The sequence below is a fragment of the Rhinocladiella mackenziei genome, assembly GCF_000835555.1.
Source record: "Rhinocladiella mackenziei CBS 650.93 unplaced genomic scaffold supercont1.6, whole genome shotgun sequence".
In the NCBI taxonomy this organism is placed as follows: Eukaryota; Fungi; Ascomycota; class Eurotiomycetes; order Chaetothyriales; family Herpotrichiellaceae; genus Rhinocladiella; species Rhinocladiella mackenziei.
In genome coordinates this window covers 512,203-530,594 of record NW_013550599.1, presented here as the reverse complement: position 1 = coordinate 530,594, position 18,392 = coordinate 512,203, and the positions used below count along the sequence as shown (strand labels likewise).

Sequence of the window (18,392 nt, the reverse complement as noted above, 5' to 3'; positions counted from 1 at the left end):
TGATCAGCTGCTCCCGTTCATCCTTTTGTCCTTGCTGTGACCGCCGTCGCTGTCCCATTCATCAATCTTCTGCACGATATACATGCGAAAGCTGATAGCAATCATGCATGCCATCCACACAATCCCAAAATCTACATATCCTGTTGAAACCCAGTACCTGCGAGCATTGTCTACCGCCTGCTGTGTCTTGCTGTTGAGCTCGATCAATGTCGAGTCCGACCACGTTAGTCGCTCGCACCAGCATGTGCGAAACACGCCGACCAGATGGAATATTGTTCCCAGAACTATGACCAAGAAGTTGACAAAAACAAGAGACCAGTATATAAAGCGGAATATTTGGAGTCGTATGTGACCCTTGGCTGAACCACAAGGCTGTATTTTGGAGCGGACTGACAGCCAAGAACAAAAGACATGCAGGTATCCCGTGACGAAGGAGAGGATCACGTATAAAATGAAGTTAAACGATCTGCAACCCAGGCCCACAGTTGGTGTCGTCCATGCAATGACGACAGCACAAGCCGACGTGAAAGTAACACAGCAGAGACCGAGGAACTGGCCGGAACAGAACCGGAGCCAGAAGAACCAGTCGGAGCTCAACCTTTCCAAAATGGATCCCAAGTCGGTTGGGCTTCGAGGGTCAGCCGCCCAGCTCTCCCAACAACGGCCGTTGATATATCGATGTCGAAGTGCAGTCTCCGCAGGCCCCTCTTCAAAGGTAAGAACGCCTTTAAAGGCTTTCTGGGCGACTTTAGGGCTGAGGGCGCTGGCATAACAGTTGCCGGCGACACCCAGGATCAGAATCCACGAGTACCACACACAGTAGGCCAGGGCGAGTGCGGTGTCTTTGTCACCTGTCTTGCTGTAAGCATCATAGAATGTTGCTGCAGTGACGGCAAGCATCAGGACGACAGGAATCAGGATCGCGCTCACAAAAGGCTTTTGCGAAGCAATCATCATCTCGATGGCTCCGTTGAGCCTGTCGGTGGCTTTATTGTTCTTGCTGCCGGACACAAGGAGCTGCAAGTCTTCCGATGGCTTTTCCGGTTTGACGGTCGATATAACGTCCGGGGCCTTTTCCTTGCTATTCTCAAGCTCACCAGCGGTGTTGGGAGAGAAATCATCAGCCGAAGTGTTCGGGCCTTCAGCACGCAAGACCTCTGGATGCCAGCCCGTTTCTTGTGAGAACCGAATATTTCCGGCCAGAGCGGCGATCCACAATGCCTTGCGAGGGAGACCCAACGACTTTTCGAGAGGCGGTGGCGCAATTTTGCTCAAGGTTCTCGCATCAGACCACACCTCGTGCATAGCGCCAAAGGTCGCACTGGAAGGATCACCCAAAAGGCTGATGTATTCTTGCACGTACTTCCTTAAGACATTGAGCAAAGGGTTGAGAAAATCATTGACAAAGGCAGTGAGCATTTGAATCTTGTCACCTTTGCATTTCAAATAGTTATGGTAGGGGACATCGCCAAGGGGAGACATCATCAGAATACCGATATATGGTGAGATATATGTTGACAAGGGCAACAGCCACTGATTCAAGGAGCTCAGTTGCGCTCCCCGGCAATATTCTTTTGCCCATGCCATACTGCGCACAATAGATGGAAAGGTCCCGTTGTCGGAATAGTTGATGTCGATATTGAAGTTGCACACTTCCCAGGGGTATGACTCGGTATAATATTTCTTGAAGTCTTGCCGAACGGCGAGTGTACAGCATCGTGCAATTGAGAACGTCGCATTGGCCGCAGGAAGAAATCCAGCGATGAAAGAGCCAGCAACTAGTCTAGCCAGTGCAGTCAAAATATCCGGGGAGAAGATACGTCCAGAGGAGCGACCATCAGCCTTTCGGCTGCTCACTATGGATTAGTCAGTGATAAGGTTCCAAGGTATCTGCAGTCGGGTGCGGCTCTTACCGTCAAGAGCCGTATCCGACATTTCCGCTCCGCAGAATGGAAGCTTGGTTTGTTGTCACAGAAGAGACAATTGAAATGAGCTTCGGAGACGAGATACTAAAGTGCCATGAATTATAAATAGGGGCTGTTGCTGGAGATTCTCACAGATCAGCGCCATCCGGTACAACCTTCATGATTTGAATCTTTGGGGAATTTGGTACCGAGTATTCTCAAACCAGAGGCGAGTCGCGACCTCGCCAAGGCGGTCCGTCAAGCTTCCCCGTCCTCATTTGAGACCTTGTTACTACCGATCCCACCAGGGTCTTCGATTTTCGGCCTCGGAGGAGGATGCGCTGGCCTCGTTACGAGACCGGTGAGGCGGAAATGGGCAGCTAAATTTTACGTACTTGAGGCCTGATATAGTCCGAAGCCATCCTAATTTGCCATTTATTATCGCCTAGGAGTGCAAATATGCCACCTCGTGCGGCTCAGAGGGTATCACGTGTGATGGACCATCCGTCCTATACACCATTGAAGCAACAGCTCGGCTTACGGGTGAGACTAAAGTTGGAGCTGAACGGCCGCAATTTCCGGACGACTCCCAAAGACATATGAAGGAAACGAAAACAAGAGAAAATCGGCTTTCAACCCTGTGGCATGTTCAGCAAATCTCAAACCGCCGCATGACTCGAAATGGACGCTCAATACCAGAACCTGATCAAGTGGATCATCGTCCTCTCTTTCTTCAACATGAATTTCTCCGCCCAAGCAGATGGTGGGAATCTCCTTCCAGGACAAACGAATGCTCCGGGACTTGTCGATCCTGTCACAATGCCATCGTGCTATTACAACACCTGCTGGCAGTACAATGGACCTCCTCCACGAATTTGCCCTCTGATAGACGGGCCTTGTGCCAATAATTCAGAAGCGTCTGATAACGGGGGCGACCAGTGTGGGATGAAGCAATACACTCGAGAATGCTACTGCAACCTCCAGACCGGACTTAGCTGTGCCTGGTCTTGCAACTGGGAGTCCTGGTGGGATACAGAAGACTGGTTTGCGAAACTTTGCCCAGACTCACCGGCATTGAAGCTTGATTTCTCAAGCCTACCAAATTGTGCTCGTAGATGCCTCGACGATGCCATCTTCGAATATGGTTGCCTGACACAATCCAGCAACTGCTTCTGTACGCACGGTACTTTGTTTGGGTGTCATGACAAGTGTACTAGTGATGAGGAATGGGAACGGATCGCGGAGTGGCTGCAAGACGCTTGCAGTCTTGATGCCGACCAAGCAAGGCTGGCACTGGAGGAAGGGGCTTTCACTCTTACTGTTGAACCCGGTGCGATTGAGGCAACAGGATCACAGACGAGGGACTTTGGTCCGCCGCCACCCGTGCCCGCGAAGCCGCTATCATGGGACGAATATTTCATCATTGTGATTCTTGCTTTAACGGGAACGGGAATAATTGGAATGCTGACATTTAGATTCATCGCGAGCCCACAGCGCATTCGACTCGCCTCTACGTCTCAATAGGAGGATAAAGAGATGTTGACGACACAAGATGGGTTTCAGTATTTAGTTTGCGAGTATCAGCCGATAGATAATATAATGTTGGAGAGGGTCGAGAAGGATTGACTTGCTCTGTTTAAGTGCTTAGGGATCCTGCTAGCCGGGCATCTAGTTATATAGGCTAGCCCATTGAGTCATCACTATTGGGCGACACAAGGCACTAGTGGACCCGATTACATACTGTAATGGTTTGCTGGCCAATCACGTGATTAATTGGCTTGGCACGTGGAGCAATTGACTTGGAATTGTAGCAACTTGCACCCTTCTTATTTTATTCACTCTTGCTCTCTTGTTTAGATAGAAGAACAACCCATTCCTTCATACCTCCCACAGCCTATCATGGTTTCCATAGTTCCTCTGTGTTCATGTGGCATCCACAGAGACCCTCCTAACAGCCAGACAATACCTAACTCGTTCTCTGAGATGGATTACCGGAGAGAAGAGAATCGTTTTCGAGGATGATGGAGGGTGGTTGGTTATCGGCAGTTTCCTAGTGGCGCACCTAACAACCGAGGGGCAAACATGTTAGTCATCTTCTACCACTTAATCCACTTGAAGATTCTGATCGCGTCTGAGAAAAGGTACGTGCTGAGAATCGACTCCAGCTTTATCTGCGCAGTGAAGCCACAATTCGTAGATTATTGACAAATGAATATGGAAACGCTGGCATCACGAGCAAGCAGTTGTTTCCGACGCTGAGAAAACACTCCACAGTAACTCTTCCATCGAGAACAGGCCCTGCCGGATCACGGCTCCCGCCTGATGGATAGCGAGGGCAAGACATCCAAGAATCGAAACCGTCTGCTTCGCATTCTCACGGGCCGGCCTCATCTGACACATTCTCACTACCGGACAAGCTTGCTTTGGTTCGACTAGACGATTGAGATCAAGAGAAGACATATGATGAGGATCCGCCAAGTTGCATCCGTCACTCGATCGAGTGGAAGGTCACTTTGACGATTTCCAAGGACACAAAGCAGGATCTGGCGTTGGCACTGGCATCATATTGGCAGCGCTTTCCACAACCTAAACTGGAGAAGCTTTTGCGCAGGAAGAGATCTCAGAACAAATGTGTAAATCAGACGACACTAATGTTGTAGTCTCAGTTGGCAGAGTGCTCCCAGCGCGACTGGTCGATCGCTGAAAAACAGTTTGTGGCATGGGGCGAGCTGTTTCATGCAGGTAAGAAGCTGAGGGTCGATTGGGAGCTGTGCAATAGCCGGTCGGATCTTTATCAAAGAGAAAAGGAGACAAGAGGCTCGTCATCAGTCACTGACCGGGTGCTCACCGAACGAGCCGAACAACTCGATGCTGAGCGAGAAATGTCCAGGCAATCCTCGATCCAGCGAAAGGTTTACAGTTTCATGCGCTGTCCTGGGCCGCCATGCCAAAAAAGCATTACAATTTGAAAGCACGTCGCCTCAAGGGAGAGCAATTTCAGCAATGGAAATGTCTCAGATTCCCCAGAAATTATTAGCCTTTGAGATGAATCGATTCACCTGCATAATGTCGCACATTTTGCACAGAGAAGAATTGCATCGAAAACATGTGTGAGAGCATTTGGGGGGTATTCATAGTTAAATCTGCGTAATCGATGCATCTGTCCCGCCCAATGCCTGTCCGAAACCCATTTATAAAAGAAATGAAAATTGCTAACAGTGGTCGTTCTTATTGAGGTGCAGACTTTGGAAGTATCTATGTCCAAAATCAACACTTCTATCCTTCCAATGACGAAATATATCCCGGTATCGGTGATCCTTTGGTAGCTGAATACTGGATAGTCGCCTCGATCCCCTGTTCGTAGAACAAGTGAGGAATTCTTGACATTCGGTCCAACTAGTCGTGGTGTAGATGACGAAATTTCCAAAGCCATGGAGTGGTATGCATAATGCGGATGCAAGGTACAGTCCATAGATTTGACGATTGGGAGAAATGAAGTTATTGTAGATCCTGTTGACGCTTATGGGCACCTATCGACGGTCAGCAGTTGTCGATTAATGAGTGATAAGATATCATGAGAATGTACCCAGGTAATGAAAAGAACAATGGTGCATAGAAAGGCAAACTTGGCGTATTTCCAATGAATTCTGTCAAACCTGGAAGATGATCTCCGTGATAGGCCACGATCTGAGCCTGATCGGCCGATAGGTGGAGAGGAAGGCGTCCCTAACAGTGACGGCCCTTGAGGCTCGGGCACTTCGCGGGAACGTATGGGGGCTAGAGGTTCAAGTCCTTTGAGGAAAGGGTTCAGTGGAGTATTGGAGGTCATCGGTGAAGGCCCTGGTCCCCGATTAAGGGTCGGCGACATGAAGGCTCTCGCAACACCGGAGAGGCGGCGGTCTCGTGGAGAAGGATCCTGACGAGGTTCCCTATGCTCAACCATTTCAGACTTAGCGGTCTTAACCTTTTTCCGAACTAGGAGAATTTGCTTCCCGCTGAGAGCGAACAGGAAGATTGAAATGAGGATCATGATCCTGACAGGTCAGACATGGAAATCCAGGTGCATTTTCATTTCTTGAACTCACCATATTGGCACGTAGAATTCTACCAGTCGAAGTATATCAGATTCTTTAGCGATCCAGCACCACATAGTTGCATCACCATAGACAGTACGACCATCAGGTCTCCAAATCAAGAATACCAAGGCGGGAATAAATGGTGCCGTGAATGCAAAACAGATCCCTGAGAGATCTTGTTTTTTGAGCTCTTGGGCATTTCTCTTCGTCCGTACTGTGAGGAGAACGTTGAAGGCCATGACCGTGACCTTTTTATCGGATCAGACGACACGGTAATTTGGGGAGGGTGGAAAAATGAGATCATACTAGGAGTGGATCGGTCATCACAAACCAGGTAATGAAGAAGCCTTGTGTTTGACAAAAAGCAGTATTTCTTCCGGCTCTAACAGGGTACCTCCCCCAGCTGTACGCAAGGCAAGCAAAGATGTTGGCCACGGCGATAGAGAAAGCCAGACGATTGACTGGTTTCCGGAGTGGTGGATAGCTGATAAAGCTCACAATGGTAAACGAGGAGCCTGTTAGTGAGAGGCATGATGAAACCCTGGCAACAATGTCGAGAGCTCGCAGCTGACCAGAACTGAATTGTGAGTGGTATTCGGACATGGCCTCTCGACATTGTTTTGTGAGTTGGTCAAGATTGATTGGAACGCTGGTAACAATGTCGGAGAAGAGAGAAGCAGCGCCCTACCAGAGACATTTGTCTGCTTCGGCGCCTGAGGCGCCCCTTCTTTGAGATTGTCCCTTCGTCGTAGGTTGTTAGGCTGCACGTAAAAAAAGTCCGTCGACGATGGAAGAGCAGGGGAAGAGTGATTCGGTGAACGAAGAGAGATTCAGCTGAGGTCATGGCTCGACTGGTCGATCCGGCAAAGAAAACACGAGCCCTCCGGACTGCGGGAGTCCCGCCAACGCAGGAGCCAAATGATAAGTAGGGGAGTGGACGATCGAGGATGGAGGGTCAAGGGAGGAAAATGGCGGGGGAGTTTAGCGTCTGCAGAGACACGCTGGCGGTAGCCATGCTCGTATGAGGCACTGGAATTGGTTAATAAAATGATCGCTCAGTGACCAATATGTTTTGCTGCATGGACATCTCGTAATCGTCTTGGAGTGATCATGATTAATCGCCGAGGGAGAGTAGCTCGTGTTGTCACCCAATGCGATTTGTTGACCGAAGAAAGAGACTGGTGGGCTTCGTGGACAGCCATTGAAGTCTTCGCCCCGAGCCGTTGAATTTAATCACCTGTACGGGCCTCTTTGTTGCTTCTCCGGCTTTCCCGTTCACGGGAATCCAGGATTGTGTGGCCCCGTTACTGGAAAGCCACGTAGCGGGGTCATTGGATGGGGAACTATTCCCAAGAGACATAAGAGTTCCCGATGTATAACAACGGTGAAGTTCCTCGTGCTACTGTACTGCCAGTCATCTCACCGCAATGGATCATCGATTTCACACGCCCAGTGGTTGGATATGGAGATGATGTTGCTGGACTAACTAGACTACAAATACAAATGTCTGACCGCGGAGAATCGTCAACCAGAATTATTCAATCACTCCAGTTGAGAATGAAACCGTTTCTTACTGTTCTTTTGGGCTAGCATTATCCTGTGCGTTAAGACTAACGTTATAACCGAGTCATTCGGCGACAGAGGCGCCTCAGGCTTGACTGCCAGACAACCAGTTCGAAATTGTCGCAAATATTTTTACGTCCGAAAATCTGCTGTGATGCGGTCTTGTCTAAATATGTTCTTGCCGTTCTCCAATACCTTGCTCTCAATACTCTACTGCTCCCCAGCTCCTGCATATCTGTGCCGGAGGTGATTGAACATGAGAGACTTTTGCTCAATGGGAACTTCATCTGCCCCTGGATAGGACTCCTCTCATGACAACAGTGCCTCGCCTCTGTCAAAGCATCTAAGTGTAAGAAGTTCTGCAGGATCTCATGCCCTGTGGACGTCCCAAGGCAAACCGACCTTTTTCAAGCTGAAACCAAGGCCGACCCGGACCTCATCTCCCAGACTTCCCAGCCAAAGTCCATCAGCACTATCAAGATACAAAAATCACAAATCTTTCCCCATCGCACGCCCAAGGCTGTGCCCCTTTTAGTAATTTTCTGGGCGGCCCACCATTTTGACCCACATCTGGATTCACAACATCACATTTCTAAGTCCATGTTATCGTTTCCGCAGAATCAAACGCTTCTCCTTACTTAGGGGAGCCCGTTGTGAAACACCATTCGACAAGGGTATGGATTGGACAAATTCTCGCGTATCGAACATCGATTTTCTAGATCCATTTCACCTAGATCTAGGTTTCCAACGGCTGTCTCCATCCCCATGTGCGCACCCCCCCTTCTATCTAGGCCAGATGCAATCGGTACGCATACCTGGAGAGGATTTTTTTTTTTCCCGCCCCTTTTTCTTTTAGCATTCTTTCCCTCCTTTTTCTTCGCTTCAAAAGATCACTCATTTTCTTCCCAGCAGAAATACATATATTCATTCGTTCGGTCCAAGTGGCATATGTGTCCCTTCTTTCTCATCAACGACATGGAATTTTCAACAGGTGCTGTCGCTCTAGTGGTTTTCCTCCTGCTGGCCCTTTTCATCTGTCCACTATTTTCTCCCTGAATTAGTCGTCGACGACCTCGTTATCGATGAATATAAGTACGTCCGTCGAATCGGCCGGGGATTCCAGCCACAATTCGGCGATAACGTGGTCATCAGTCCCACCATGCGTCGCAATACCAACTCTCAATCCTACGCAACCGGCATCAAAGTTTTCAGCGTCAAGGCCGGTCAAGAAGCCGATTTCCAGTTCAACTTAAACAGCAAGATCCGGCATCCTGCGCCTCTCTGCAAATCTTCATGCCCAGGGCGCCCGACAATGTCGACATTACCGCGTACGACGGCTCTGGTGACTGATTCAAAGTCTACGGATTGATGTACAACTTACTATTCACTCTCCCATTCACCCTCCCCAAGGAGATCCCAGATGGTCAGTATCTCATGCATATTGCCATTCATGGCGGCACCATACCCGAAAGGTCCAGAGATGTACTCCAACTGTGCACAGCTCGATATTGAGAGCTCCAGCGCGGCGGCCCCTCTCCTATCGTTGAGAATCTTGCTGCATACCAACCCCACGATCCTACGTTGATGTTCAACATGTACATCAATCCTCGGCCTACATTTGGACCACATCCTGGTCCAGTTGTGTGGCCTGGTGATACCAAGATTGATTCTGGGATCAATACGAGTGCCTCTAGTGCTGCCCCTACGGCATCTGCTTCAGCAGCGGTACCTCCATCTCCTTCCGCAGCCTTGACCGCTGCTGTTGCTTCGTCTGCCACGCCAGTTATCAGTACGCCGCCTTGACTTCCTGAGAAGGGACAAAAGTATTTTCCTTTCTGTTCAAAACCTGTATTCCCACTTCAATTCGAATGTATGCATTCATGTGTGTCGTCTCGAGAGGAAACTTTGTAAATTTGCATACGTGGTCATCGACGTCGTTGGCCTGACAGATTTTACATGATATATTATCGTCCCTCCCACAATGAATTCTTGCATCGATTCTTGCAAATGGAGATCAAGTTCACCTATCCAGATCTGTACCATCAGGCTGTGGATGGAAGTGCCCGTGGAAGAAACCGTATTTCAGGACGCTTATAACCTGAGATCGACGAACGGTAGTCCTCCGCCGTTCAAGGAAGATAAACTGTGCCAAGCAGTCGGGAATCTGTACACACTGCTGAAAGATGCAAATCCGCAGCCGAGGCTCGAGAGATTGGAGGTGGCTTTCACACGGCTCGACTCGTGGGATCGACAAGGTAACTATCCTCGATTCCTGCCCGTCACGCTGCGGCCTTCTTTGCCGGTCGCCAGTGTCGGAGCACAGGGAACTGGATTCTCGGGATGACTATCCCGAGGAGGATATTGGGCAGTTCATTGATCGGACAGTTGGATTCATATATTAGACCCCGTAGAGTATCTGAGAGGACTGATATGAAGATGATCTTCTTGGAGAAGATAACCCGATTCAATGAAATCGGGGGACAAAACGGCTGGTTTCGCCTCATGGCGGGTGGTGCCGGACTGTATCCACCCATACCTTCGGTCCTAGAGTTGCGTCAAGGATGAAGAAAAATTCGTAAAGTGGATATGGGTGTGTTGCCCAACGAAAAGTCATGAGGGACCTTCCTTGCTGGCAAGTCAAAGTCGTTTACTGCCTGGCTGAAAACCACCACTTAAGAAATATGAAATTTGACTTTCTGATAATGGCAGACTCGTCTGGCCAAAGCGGCGGGATGTACTTGCATGTGGAACGACGCGACCTCGAGTTCATGAACATGGTCCGTGGAAGCAAGTTGGCTTGATGGAAGAGGTCGTCGCTCTTCCCCAGTGGCAATAGTAGATACAAACTAGATGATCGGAAAGGAGAGCTCCAGAAGCATCAAGTAAAACGCCCAAGATGGAGAGCCCAATGCACTGAATCATATTGTCTGTTTGCGTGGCCGAGGGCATGCATTGGTTCAACTCTCGCTTTCCCCTGCAGCGCCTTGTTGATATTTGTCGTCAAAAGAGATACCGGGGAGCATTTACGTATGTTCAGTCATCTTGACGGGATCCGATTCTTCAGCACTTCATCGAGCTAGTGGAGACCAAACCATCGGGTATATATGTGTTGGCTGGGTAATGCTTCACTTCGCGCTGTGTTCTTTTCATCAAGGAAAAGCTGCAAAGCACCCTAGCGATCATAGAGTCTGCTTCCGGACAGGGCTGAATTCTCGCATATCGATCAGCAGCATCATTACCGGGTTGATTGGCATTCTCAATTTGATTCTTTTCCGATCTCCATATCCCAATACTTGGGCGATGGCATAAGGCACATCGAAAAAGGCGTGATATTACAATACAGCCGCAAGGCTGTCGCCAAAATGGGCGAGAATATACAGCATCGACAGTCGAGATCATCTGTGTCGTTGTTTTTGGACTCGTCGCCACCATCCTATTCGTTGCGGTCTTTGTTCAAGGCTGCAGGCGTCCCATCGGTCGAGGTGAAAAGGACTCCATCGATGCCATTCTGAACCATTGTTCACATTGTATTGAAACAGACATGGAGATCAAGATGCAGGCATGATGGTTTGGTAAATGAAGAAACGATCCATCATTCCTGGAAAAGGGAAACACCGCGGGGCTCAGTATCCACAATTGACAGGACAGAAGTCTCGAAGCGGGTATCTAGGGCCTTTTGGTAATGAATTTCATGGCGCCTCCAACTTTGGCGATTCTAATCACATCACGTAATGTGAGACTTATTCTTGTTTGTCTATCAGCTTTGCCAGCTTCATAGAGATCTTTGTTGCCGAGCAAGTTCCAATTGATGATACTCTGGGGGTCCAGGTCCTCGTCCGTGGCAATCTCAGAAATTCCGTGTAAAGTGTCAACATACATGTCCCCAGTGGTGACAAGTAAGCTCCTGGGTTCTTGCAAAATGCGCCAAGTCGGTTTGACCTCACGCTCTCCGTGTTCATTTTTCTTGTAGATCTCAAGCACAGTGTGGCCACCCAAACTTATTGTCGCAGTGATTGGATGGTATGCTGGGCCATCTTCATGCGGCATGATTCCTTCCCCGGGCTTGTATTCGTTGATCAAGACATGATTAGGAGCTTTATGAACGGAATTTTCGAAAATGTTCTGATCTTTCAATCGGCTGACGACCGAGTTGAGGAATGCCGGCAGAGGAGCAGCAATAAGAGTGTCTCGAGAAGGGCCGGTCAGAGGCGACGGCAAAGACAGGAGTCGTCGGTGACTCAGAACAGTCCATCGAGATTTCGGAAGCCTCTGAATTTCCTTGATGACGTGTTGCTCTTCGGTTGGAGTAATGAAACTGTGGATATAGTAGCATGTCGGTGGCAGACCACCTATCGAGTAGTCTTCCATTCAACAAAGTCCCGATAGAATGGTCGCTTCAAAGGACTTACACCTGGAAGAAGAAAGTTCTCAGATCTGAGTTAGATTCATTTGCATAGGCACAAAGCCCAGGTAAAGTGACTGAATGATTCGGGCAAAACTTTCTGCGGTTACACTTAAGAGGTTACAGCCCACCGTATCTTGTATCCCTAATTGGGAAAGGTCTGCTTTTGAGCCCGAACAACCAGGAACAAGATTTTCTGTCGATTCATACCGTCGATATGACTTGAAAATCTGACTACTACACATATTCTTTGATCTCACACCCATCTCGATGTCATGGCTTTGCGAGCTACCGTCAGCCTTGCTTCTCATTTCTTCTTGATATCTTTCCTTCTTGTCGCATTCGTCCTATTCACCTACCGAGGGATCAAACAGGAATGGCCAATGAGTCTGTCTCTCTCTACCGACGGGCCTTAGCAGATCGCCAGAGCCGATACGATGCTACCATAGCATCTGGAGAGTATACCCCTTTTCTTTATCCGTGGGATTCTCTACCGGCCTTATATCTACTTCTTGCCATTGCAATCACTCCTAGACTTCAGCTGAAGCTAGCAAGATCGTTCAGATTCCTTGCTTTTATGCTCATTGTTTGCCATGGCATATACGTGGCCTCTCATCGTCGCACGCTATGGTTTGTGGGTGGGTACGGTATTGGACTGGGCAGTGCCTGGGGAATAATCATGTCGGCAGCTCTTCTTGTCTTCAACGACGTCGAACGTGATTTTTTAAGACTGGAGATGAGACCCGCCAACATCAAGAACGACGGACAACATCAAAATGGGGTTGTGACGAAATCTCTGGCGTCAGGCATCCCTTCGGATACTGACCTAACTCAACGCAAGATCCCCAGCGTGTATACCGCGACAGACACCAAACAGATCTCTGGCCCTAAATCTAATGGTCCTGCTACCCAACCCCACAAACTGGTTTGGCAAGGGTTTCCATATGACTCGGCGTGGCTGCATGTAATCGATTGGGCGGCAGACCTGACGACTGGATTTCGAGGGGTGAATTGGAACCATCGTATCTCAATCCTGGGGTCAATCGATGCGCCGATACCACAAATGCCATCTCCAAAAAATCCCATTCAAAGAGTAAATGACCGAAGCAAACCAACTTCAATCCCTCGACACACGCTACAGTCACTTCAAATACGGAGCTTACAAGACTTTACAATTAGCTACCTCTTGTTGGACCTACTCAAGACTACAATGACTACGGATCCTTATTTTCTAGGATTGAGACCACTGGAATCACCAACTCCATGGCTTTGGCTTGCAAAGCTCAACCATACAATTCCAATAGCAACTCGCCTCGTTCGACTCTTTATGTCAATGACGGGAGTCATCACAGCTCTAACTTTCATTTTCAGCCTGAGTCCATTATTTTTCACCTTGGTCCTCCCTTTTCTCGTGGATATCTCGAAAGTCACCCGGTCACCACTGCTCGAGCCTTGGATGTATCCATCTTGTTGGTACCCACTGACAACATCGGTGCTGTACTCTGGGTTGGCAGGTCTCTGGGGAAAGTTTTGGCATCAAATGTTTCGATACGGAATTTCCGAACCATCGAGGTTCTTGATCCAGAGATTCGACCTGGACCGTTCGGGGACAGCTGCCCGAATCATTCAACTTCTAATCGCATTTAGCTTGTCCGGATCGATTCACGTAGGTGGTAGTTACACAACTTTTTCTCTTGAACCGTCACATCCAATCTCCGGGCCGCTCATGTTCTTTCTCCTTCAAGGATGGGGAATATTGGTACAATCATCAATCGTCACACTTCTGCACCAACATGTCCCATCCGTGAAACATCTCCCGCGAGTCGTGCGGCGTACGATGAATGTTTTGGTAGTCACGGTTTATCTTTATCTCACCGGCCCATTGCTGGCCAACGACTTTGCACGTTGTGGAATTTGGTTATTTGAGCCAGTGCCAATCAGTCTTCTTCGTGGGTTGGGTTTTGGGCCAGGAGGGAAGGACGAAGGTTGGTGGACATGGTATCAAGAAGGATCGAGGTGGATAGGATGGTGGGCGGGCGATCGATGGTGGGAGCAAGGATTCGCGTTGTATTAGTGAAATAGAAGTTGAATTCGAGAACTGGAAATCTGTTTGGCTACGCCTCGCAGTGTCTGGCCCCCGAGTGTTGGCTGCGCCGTGAATAGCAAGCCGGAAGTGGCCCCCTGTGTCCTGAAACTTTGAGCCGCAGCGCCCAGCAGGTTCGCCTTTTTGGGCTTTGCAGGCATCCCGGTGGCCTCTCGTCAACCCCCCAGACTTCGAATTCCATCATTGACGACGAGAACGAAGAGATATTGCCACGATTCTACTCCCTAAGAGTTAGTGAGTAATTCTGGATACTCCCCACGCTAAGTCTGAGATCAACCAAGCGGTAGTCGTGCTGCTTACACCCCGTGCGCCGTGCTCCGTGCTCCGTGCTCCGTGCTCCGTACCCAAGAACCCAGTTCTCGGTCCCCAGACTCTATCTCTGTCTCAGCCTCAATCCCGGCCTCCTCGTCGTTCCACCAGCCCGGAACAAAATCGCGACTCGCCTCCCTGGGCCGGCCAACTGCTGCAGAATCGAGAGTCTGCGCTTGTGTGTAGACCAAAGAGCCCAGAACTCAATCCGTCCGGGAGGCTTGCTCTGCCACGTACCGCACCATCCCATCGTCTGTCACAAATTAATCGCGACACTCAATCCTGCATGCACGTCATCCCCACGAAATTTCTAACTTTTCACCTGTTGTCCAGATCATATCCTCCAACTCACTTGTCGCCTTGTGCGCTGCCTGGAGAGTGCGCGCTTATTTCTGCCTCTCGCCTGTGTTCCCGCACAGCGTTTTCGCCTGCACCTCGCTCCGACCCACCCCGCGCCACCTGTTCTGTATCACGAGAACCCAACATCAACTTTGCGCACCTCGCCACTTTCAGAAACAAAAGTCAGCAAACGGTCCTCGACCCCCCCGCTTGCTGATGTCCATTCGTTGCTCCCGCTTCTTCTGTCATGGCAATGCAAGCGCCGCTTGCCAACGACAAGAAAAGAGTCAAAGTATACGAGCTGCGCGACAATGACTGGTTTGATAGAGGTACCGGCTTTTGTACCGGTCAGGTCATCAATGTATGTTTCATATCATGCTTTGGTCCCCGACAGATGCGTCTTTGTTGGGATGAGATGCCGAAAAGAGAGACGCGCTGACCCTGTTTCTCTCAGGATGAACCGCGCATCTATGTCGAGTCGGAAGATCAGCCAGATCGCATGTTGCTAGAAACGCGGATTGTGAAAGAGGATGGATATCAAAAACAACAAGGTTGGAGACACATAACTCTAGGACTTTTAGGGGGGTTTTACATAGCTGACGCGTGGTAGACACATTGATCGTGTGGACCGAGACCAATGGCACCGATATGGCACTCAGTTTTCAGGAGGCGGAAGGTTGTGCAGTTATTTGGTACGCCCCGCCGGATGATTCATTCGCACAAGGATCTGATTTCGTTTCAGGGATTTTGTCCACCAAGTCCAGCAACAGTTGTCGTTACCGGGTAAGTTTTCAGAGCGCGTGACCGTGCGAATGGCATGCTCATTTATTCAAAGATGACGGACTTTCGGACGATGCACTTGAGAACATGTCCACCTCCTTCACCCTCAATCCGCCCGAACTGGGAAACCTGGACGAAATCGAGCAGAATATCAGACAAGCAAGCATAACCCAAGGTGGTCGTGAAGCTCTCGCCAAGTTCTTGATCAGGGAAGAATATTTGCTCAAGTTGATTCCGTTGGTGGAAATGGCCGAAGATCTTGAGAGTCTCCCGGATTTGCATCGACTCTGCAACATCATGAAAGCTCTGATTCTCATGAACGACAACACGATCATCGAGCACCTGGTCACCGACGATATCATCATCGGCGTTGTGGGAGCGCTTGAATATGATCCAGATTTCCCTACACACAAAGCCAACCATCGACAGTATCTATCGGATGAATCGAGGTATAAAGAGGTGGTTGAGATCAAGGACCAAAACATCAAGAGGAAAATCCGACAAACTTGGCGTCTACAGTATTTGAAGGATGTCGTGCTGGCCCGGATCCTGGACGATCCCACCTTTGGAGTTTTGAATTCTCTCATCTTTTTTAATCAAGTCGACATTGTCCAACACCTCCAGAACAACACCCCATTCCTGAAGGAACTCTTTGCAATATTCAGCCTCGACAATACTGATATCAAACGAAAAGAGCAGGCGGTCCACTTCTTGCAACAATGTGCCGCGATCGCCAAAACCCTGCAAGTGCAGTCGAGGGCGAATCTGCTCAACAATTTCATCGCCCACGGCCTCTTTGCGGTGATCACCTTTGCGGTTAAGCACCCCGAGCCGTCCATGAGAACAACAGGCATCGACATTCTGGTGGCTTTACTGGACCATGATCCCAACATGATGAAAAGCTACATGCTGAAGGCGGTTCACGAGAAGAAGACCCCATTGACAGATACTCTGATCGATTTGTTGCATGCCGAGACCGATCTAGGCGTGAAAAACCAACTGGCGGATGCGATCAAGATCTTACTGGATCCTCAACCCCCTTCAAATGACCCTATGGGCAATCGACAGAATTCCGAATTCATGACCAAACTGTCAAGACCGCCGCAAATGACTCCGACCCAAGCAGCGAACGAACAATTCGCACAGGATAATTTCGACCGATCGTGCAGAAAGTTGTTCCAACCTCTGAAGAATCTGGAAACCCGGGAATCGATGCAAAATTTTACCTATCAAGAAGTCTCGTTGTTCTCGTATCTCGTGGAGATCTTGACCTTCTTTGTCCGACAACATTCGATGCGAAGTCGTCCGTTTGTTCTGTCCGAAAATCTAGCACCTCGAGTGGCCCAATTACTCCAAGTACCGCAAAAGCCGTTGAAATTGACGGCGCTGAAATTCTTCCGAACCGGGGTCTCTTTACAAGACCAGTTCTATGCCGCTCAGGTGATCAAAAGTGGAGCGTTTGACACGATTTTGGGAATCGTGGTCGACACGATGCCTCGGGATAATCTCCTGAATTCAGCGTGTTTGGAACTGTTTGAATTTATTCGGAAAGAGACGATCAAACCAATTGTGCTACACCTCGGAGAGCATTACCGGCAAAAGCTCCAGGACATTACCTATGTCGACACTTTCGATAATCTCCTCATGAGATATGAACAATTGACGACCGACCAGCCGGAGCCAGAACATACACTCTTCAGCCAGGACGATGCCACACCACCCATGAATCGCACTCACATGAACGGAAGATGGCAAGGCTTGCCAGAGATGGATGCGAATGAAGAAGATTACTTCAACACGTCTGATGATGAAGAGGATGAACATGACGGGGAACCAGAGCGTGAGAATACCAGGGATGTGTCAGACAGAATGCAATGGCACCGGAGGAGGATGAAGTCGGAAATAACGAACGGCAGTGCTTCTCCTCTCAGCAAACCTTTGGTCGACTATCCTGATGACGATGAAGATGAAGCTATGGATAACAAAGACGCAGCCCCACCACAAACACCCCTCACTCCAGATAGCGGGGGAGAGACATCGTCTCCGGAATCTCGATCGACGGCCGAAAAGAAGTTACAACCATCACCCGAGATCAAGACAGTGACAGAACCAGAGCCACAACCACCTCCCGAAAGAGTGACAGAAAAACGACGGAGACAAGAAGATGATGACGATGATGAATTAGGGAAATTGTCTGGAGGTCCAAAACGAAGGAATTCGACTTCAAGTACTTCCGGTCTTGCTTCGCAGAGTTCCCTGCGACGGAAAAAGGGTTTCTTACGATCCAAACAAGCGACAGAAACTGCCCCCCTTTCGAGCAACAGGGATACGGAAAATCATGTCGAGGGAAGGAAACCGCGAAAGATTGCCATCAGCTTGTCGAACGTTGCGAATAAACCCGACGATCCGTCGACGAATCCCAAAGTGCAAGCCAAGCAAGCTATAACGACTAAAGAACAAGGTTAGAGATGGACAAAAGACGGGATGTGTGCTCATTCTGGCGATGGTGTTTGGTGGGAGTCCGATTCTGTACCATATAACTCTGGCATGGAGAAATAGGCGGGGTGCAGAACAAATCAAGAACCAATGAATGGCTTTTCGCCTGGATGAGGGATGACGGCATTAGCTGTGTGATACAGCCCAATGACTATTGAGGCCCTGATTTGACCTCGTGAGAAGCAAGCTGGGGAGTTACTCGTAGGAAGGATGAGAACTGGTATCTTGTGAATAGTGAGCGAGAAGGCTTGGTCGGTCGATCTAAGGATGAGAATACTCGACATAGGAACATACGCGTACAAGCCCGTCTAGCCTTTGAGGTGGAAAAATGCGAATGAAGTGGGAATCCATTTGACTCCGCTTCGTACACTTTGGGCTGCGTTCACCATTTTGGCTCCCTTCTAAATCTGCTTCCTGCC

At 49.2% G+C, this 18,392-nt stretch overlaps 8 protein-coding genes across 8 annotated transcripts; 5 read left to right on the top strand and 3 right to left on the bottom strand.

Annotated features, from left to right (window-relative positions):
* Positions 1-3: 3 nt before the first annotated feature.
* On the bottom strand, positions 4-1,935 carry Z518_07996 (uncharacterized protein; the record flags this gene model as incomplete). Its single annotated transcript, XM_013413739.1, has 2 exons — positions 4-1,856; positions 1,914-1,935. The coding sequence occupies 2 exons, from the start codon at positions 1,933-1,935 to the stop codon at positions 4-6; spliced, it is 1,875 nt and encodes a 624-aa protein (XP_013269193.1).
* Positions 1,936-2,585: 650 nt separating this feature from the next.
* On the top strand, positions 2,586-3,428 carry Z518_07995 (uncharacterized protein; the record flags this gene model as incomplete). Its single annotated transcript, XM_013413738.1, has 1 exon — positions 2,586-3,428. One exon carries the CDS (start codon positions 2,586-2,588, stop codon positions 3,426-3,428), a length of 843 nt encoding a protein of 280 aa, XP_013269192.1.
* Positions 3,429-5,116: 1,688 nt separating this feature from the next.
* Positions 5,117-6,583, bottom strand: Z518_07994 (uncharacterized protein; the record flags this gene model as incomplete). The annotated part of the gene is made up of 4 exons (XM_013413737.1): positions 5,117-5,434; positions 5,491-5,938; positions 5,990-6,228; positions 6,287-6,583. The coding sequence occupies 4 exons, from the start codon at positions 6,581-6,583 to the stop codon at positions 5,117-5,119; spliced, it is 1,302 nt and encodes a 433-aa protein (XP_013269191.1).
* Positions 6,584-8,702: 2,119 nt separating this feature from the next.
* On the top strand, positions 8,703-9,346 carry Z518_07993 (uncharacterized protein; the record flags this gene model as incomplete). Its single annotated transcript, XM_013413736.1, has 2 exons — positions 8,703-8,871; positions 9,057-9,346. The coding sequence occupies 2 exons, from the start codon at positions 8,703-8,705 to the stop codon at positions 9,344-9,346; spliced, it is 459 nt and encodes a 152-aa protein (XP_013269190.1).
* Positions 9,347-9,524: 178 nt separating this feature from the next.
* On the top strand, positions 9,525-9,887 carry Z518_07992 (uncharacterized protein; the record flags this gene model as incomplete). Its single annotated transcript, XM_013413735.1, has 1 exon — positions 9,525-9,887. One exon carries the CDS (start codon positions 9,525-9,527, stop codon positions 9,885-9,887), a length of 363 nt encoding a protein of 120 aa, XP_013269189.1.
* Positions 9,888-11,209: 1,322 nt separating this feature from the next.
* Z518_07991 (uncharacterized protein) lies at positions 11,210-11,911 on the bottom strand (the record flags this gene model as incomplete). The annotated part of the gene is made up of 1 exon (XM_013413734.1): positions 11,210-11,911. One exon carries the CDS (start codon positions 11,909-11,911, stop codon positions 11,210-11,212), a length of 702 nt encoding a protein of 233 aa, XP_013269188.1.
* A 611-nt stretch (positions 11,912-12,522) lies between these two features.
* On the top strand, positions 12,523-13,592 carry Z518_07990 (uncharacterized protein; the record flags this gene model as incomplete). Its single annotated transcript, XM_013413733.1, has 2 exons — positions 12,523-12,951; positions 13,125-13,592. The coding sequence occupies 2 exons, from the start codon at positions 12,523-12,525 to the stop codon at positions 13,590-13,592; spliced, it is 897 nt and encodes a 298-aa protein (XP_013269187.1).
* A 1,352-nt stretch (positions 13,593-14,944) lies between these two features.
* Z518_07989 (uncharacterized protein) lies at positions 14,945-17,943 on the top strand (the record flags this gene model as incomplete). Its single annotated transcript, XM_013413732.1, has 5 exons — positions 14,945-15,058; positions 15,152-15,248; positions 15,308-15,389; positions 15,440-15,480; positions 15,533-17,943. 5 exons carry the CDS (start codon positions 14,945-14,947, stop codon positions 17,941-17,943), a joined length of 2,745 nt encoding a protein of 914 aa, XP_013269186.1.
* Between the last annotated feature and the right edge of the window lie 449 nt (positions 17,944-18,392).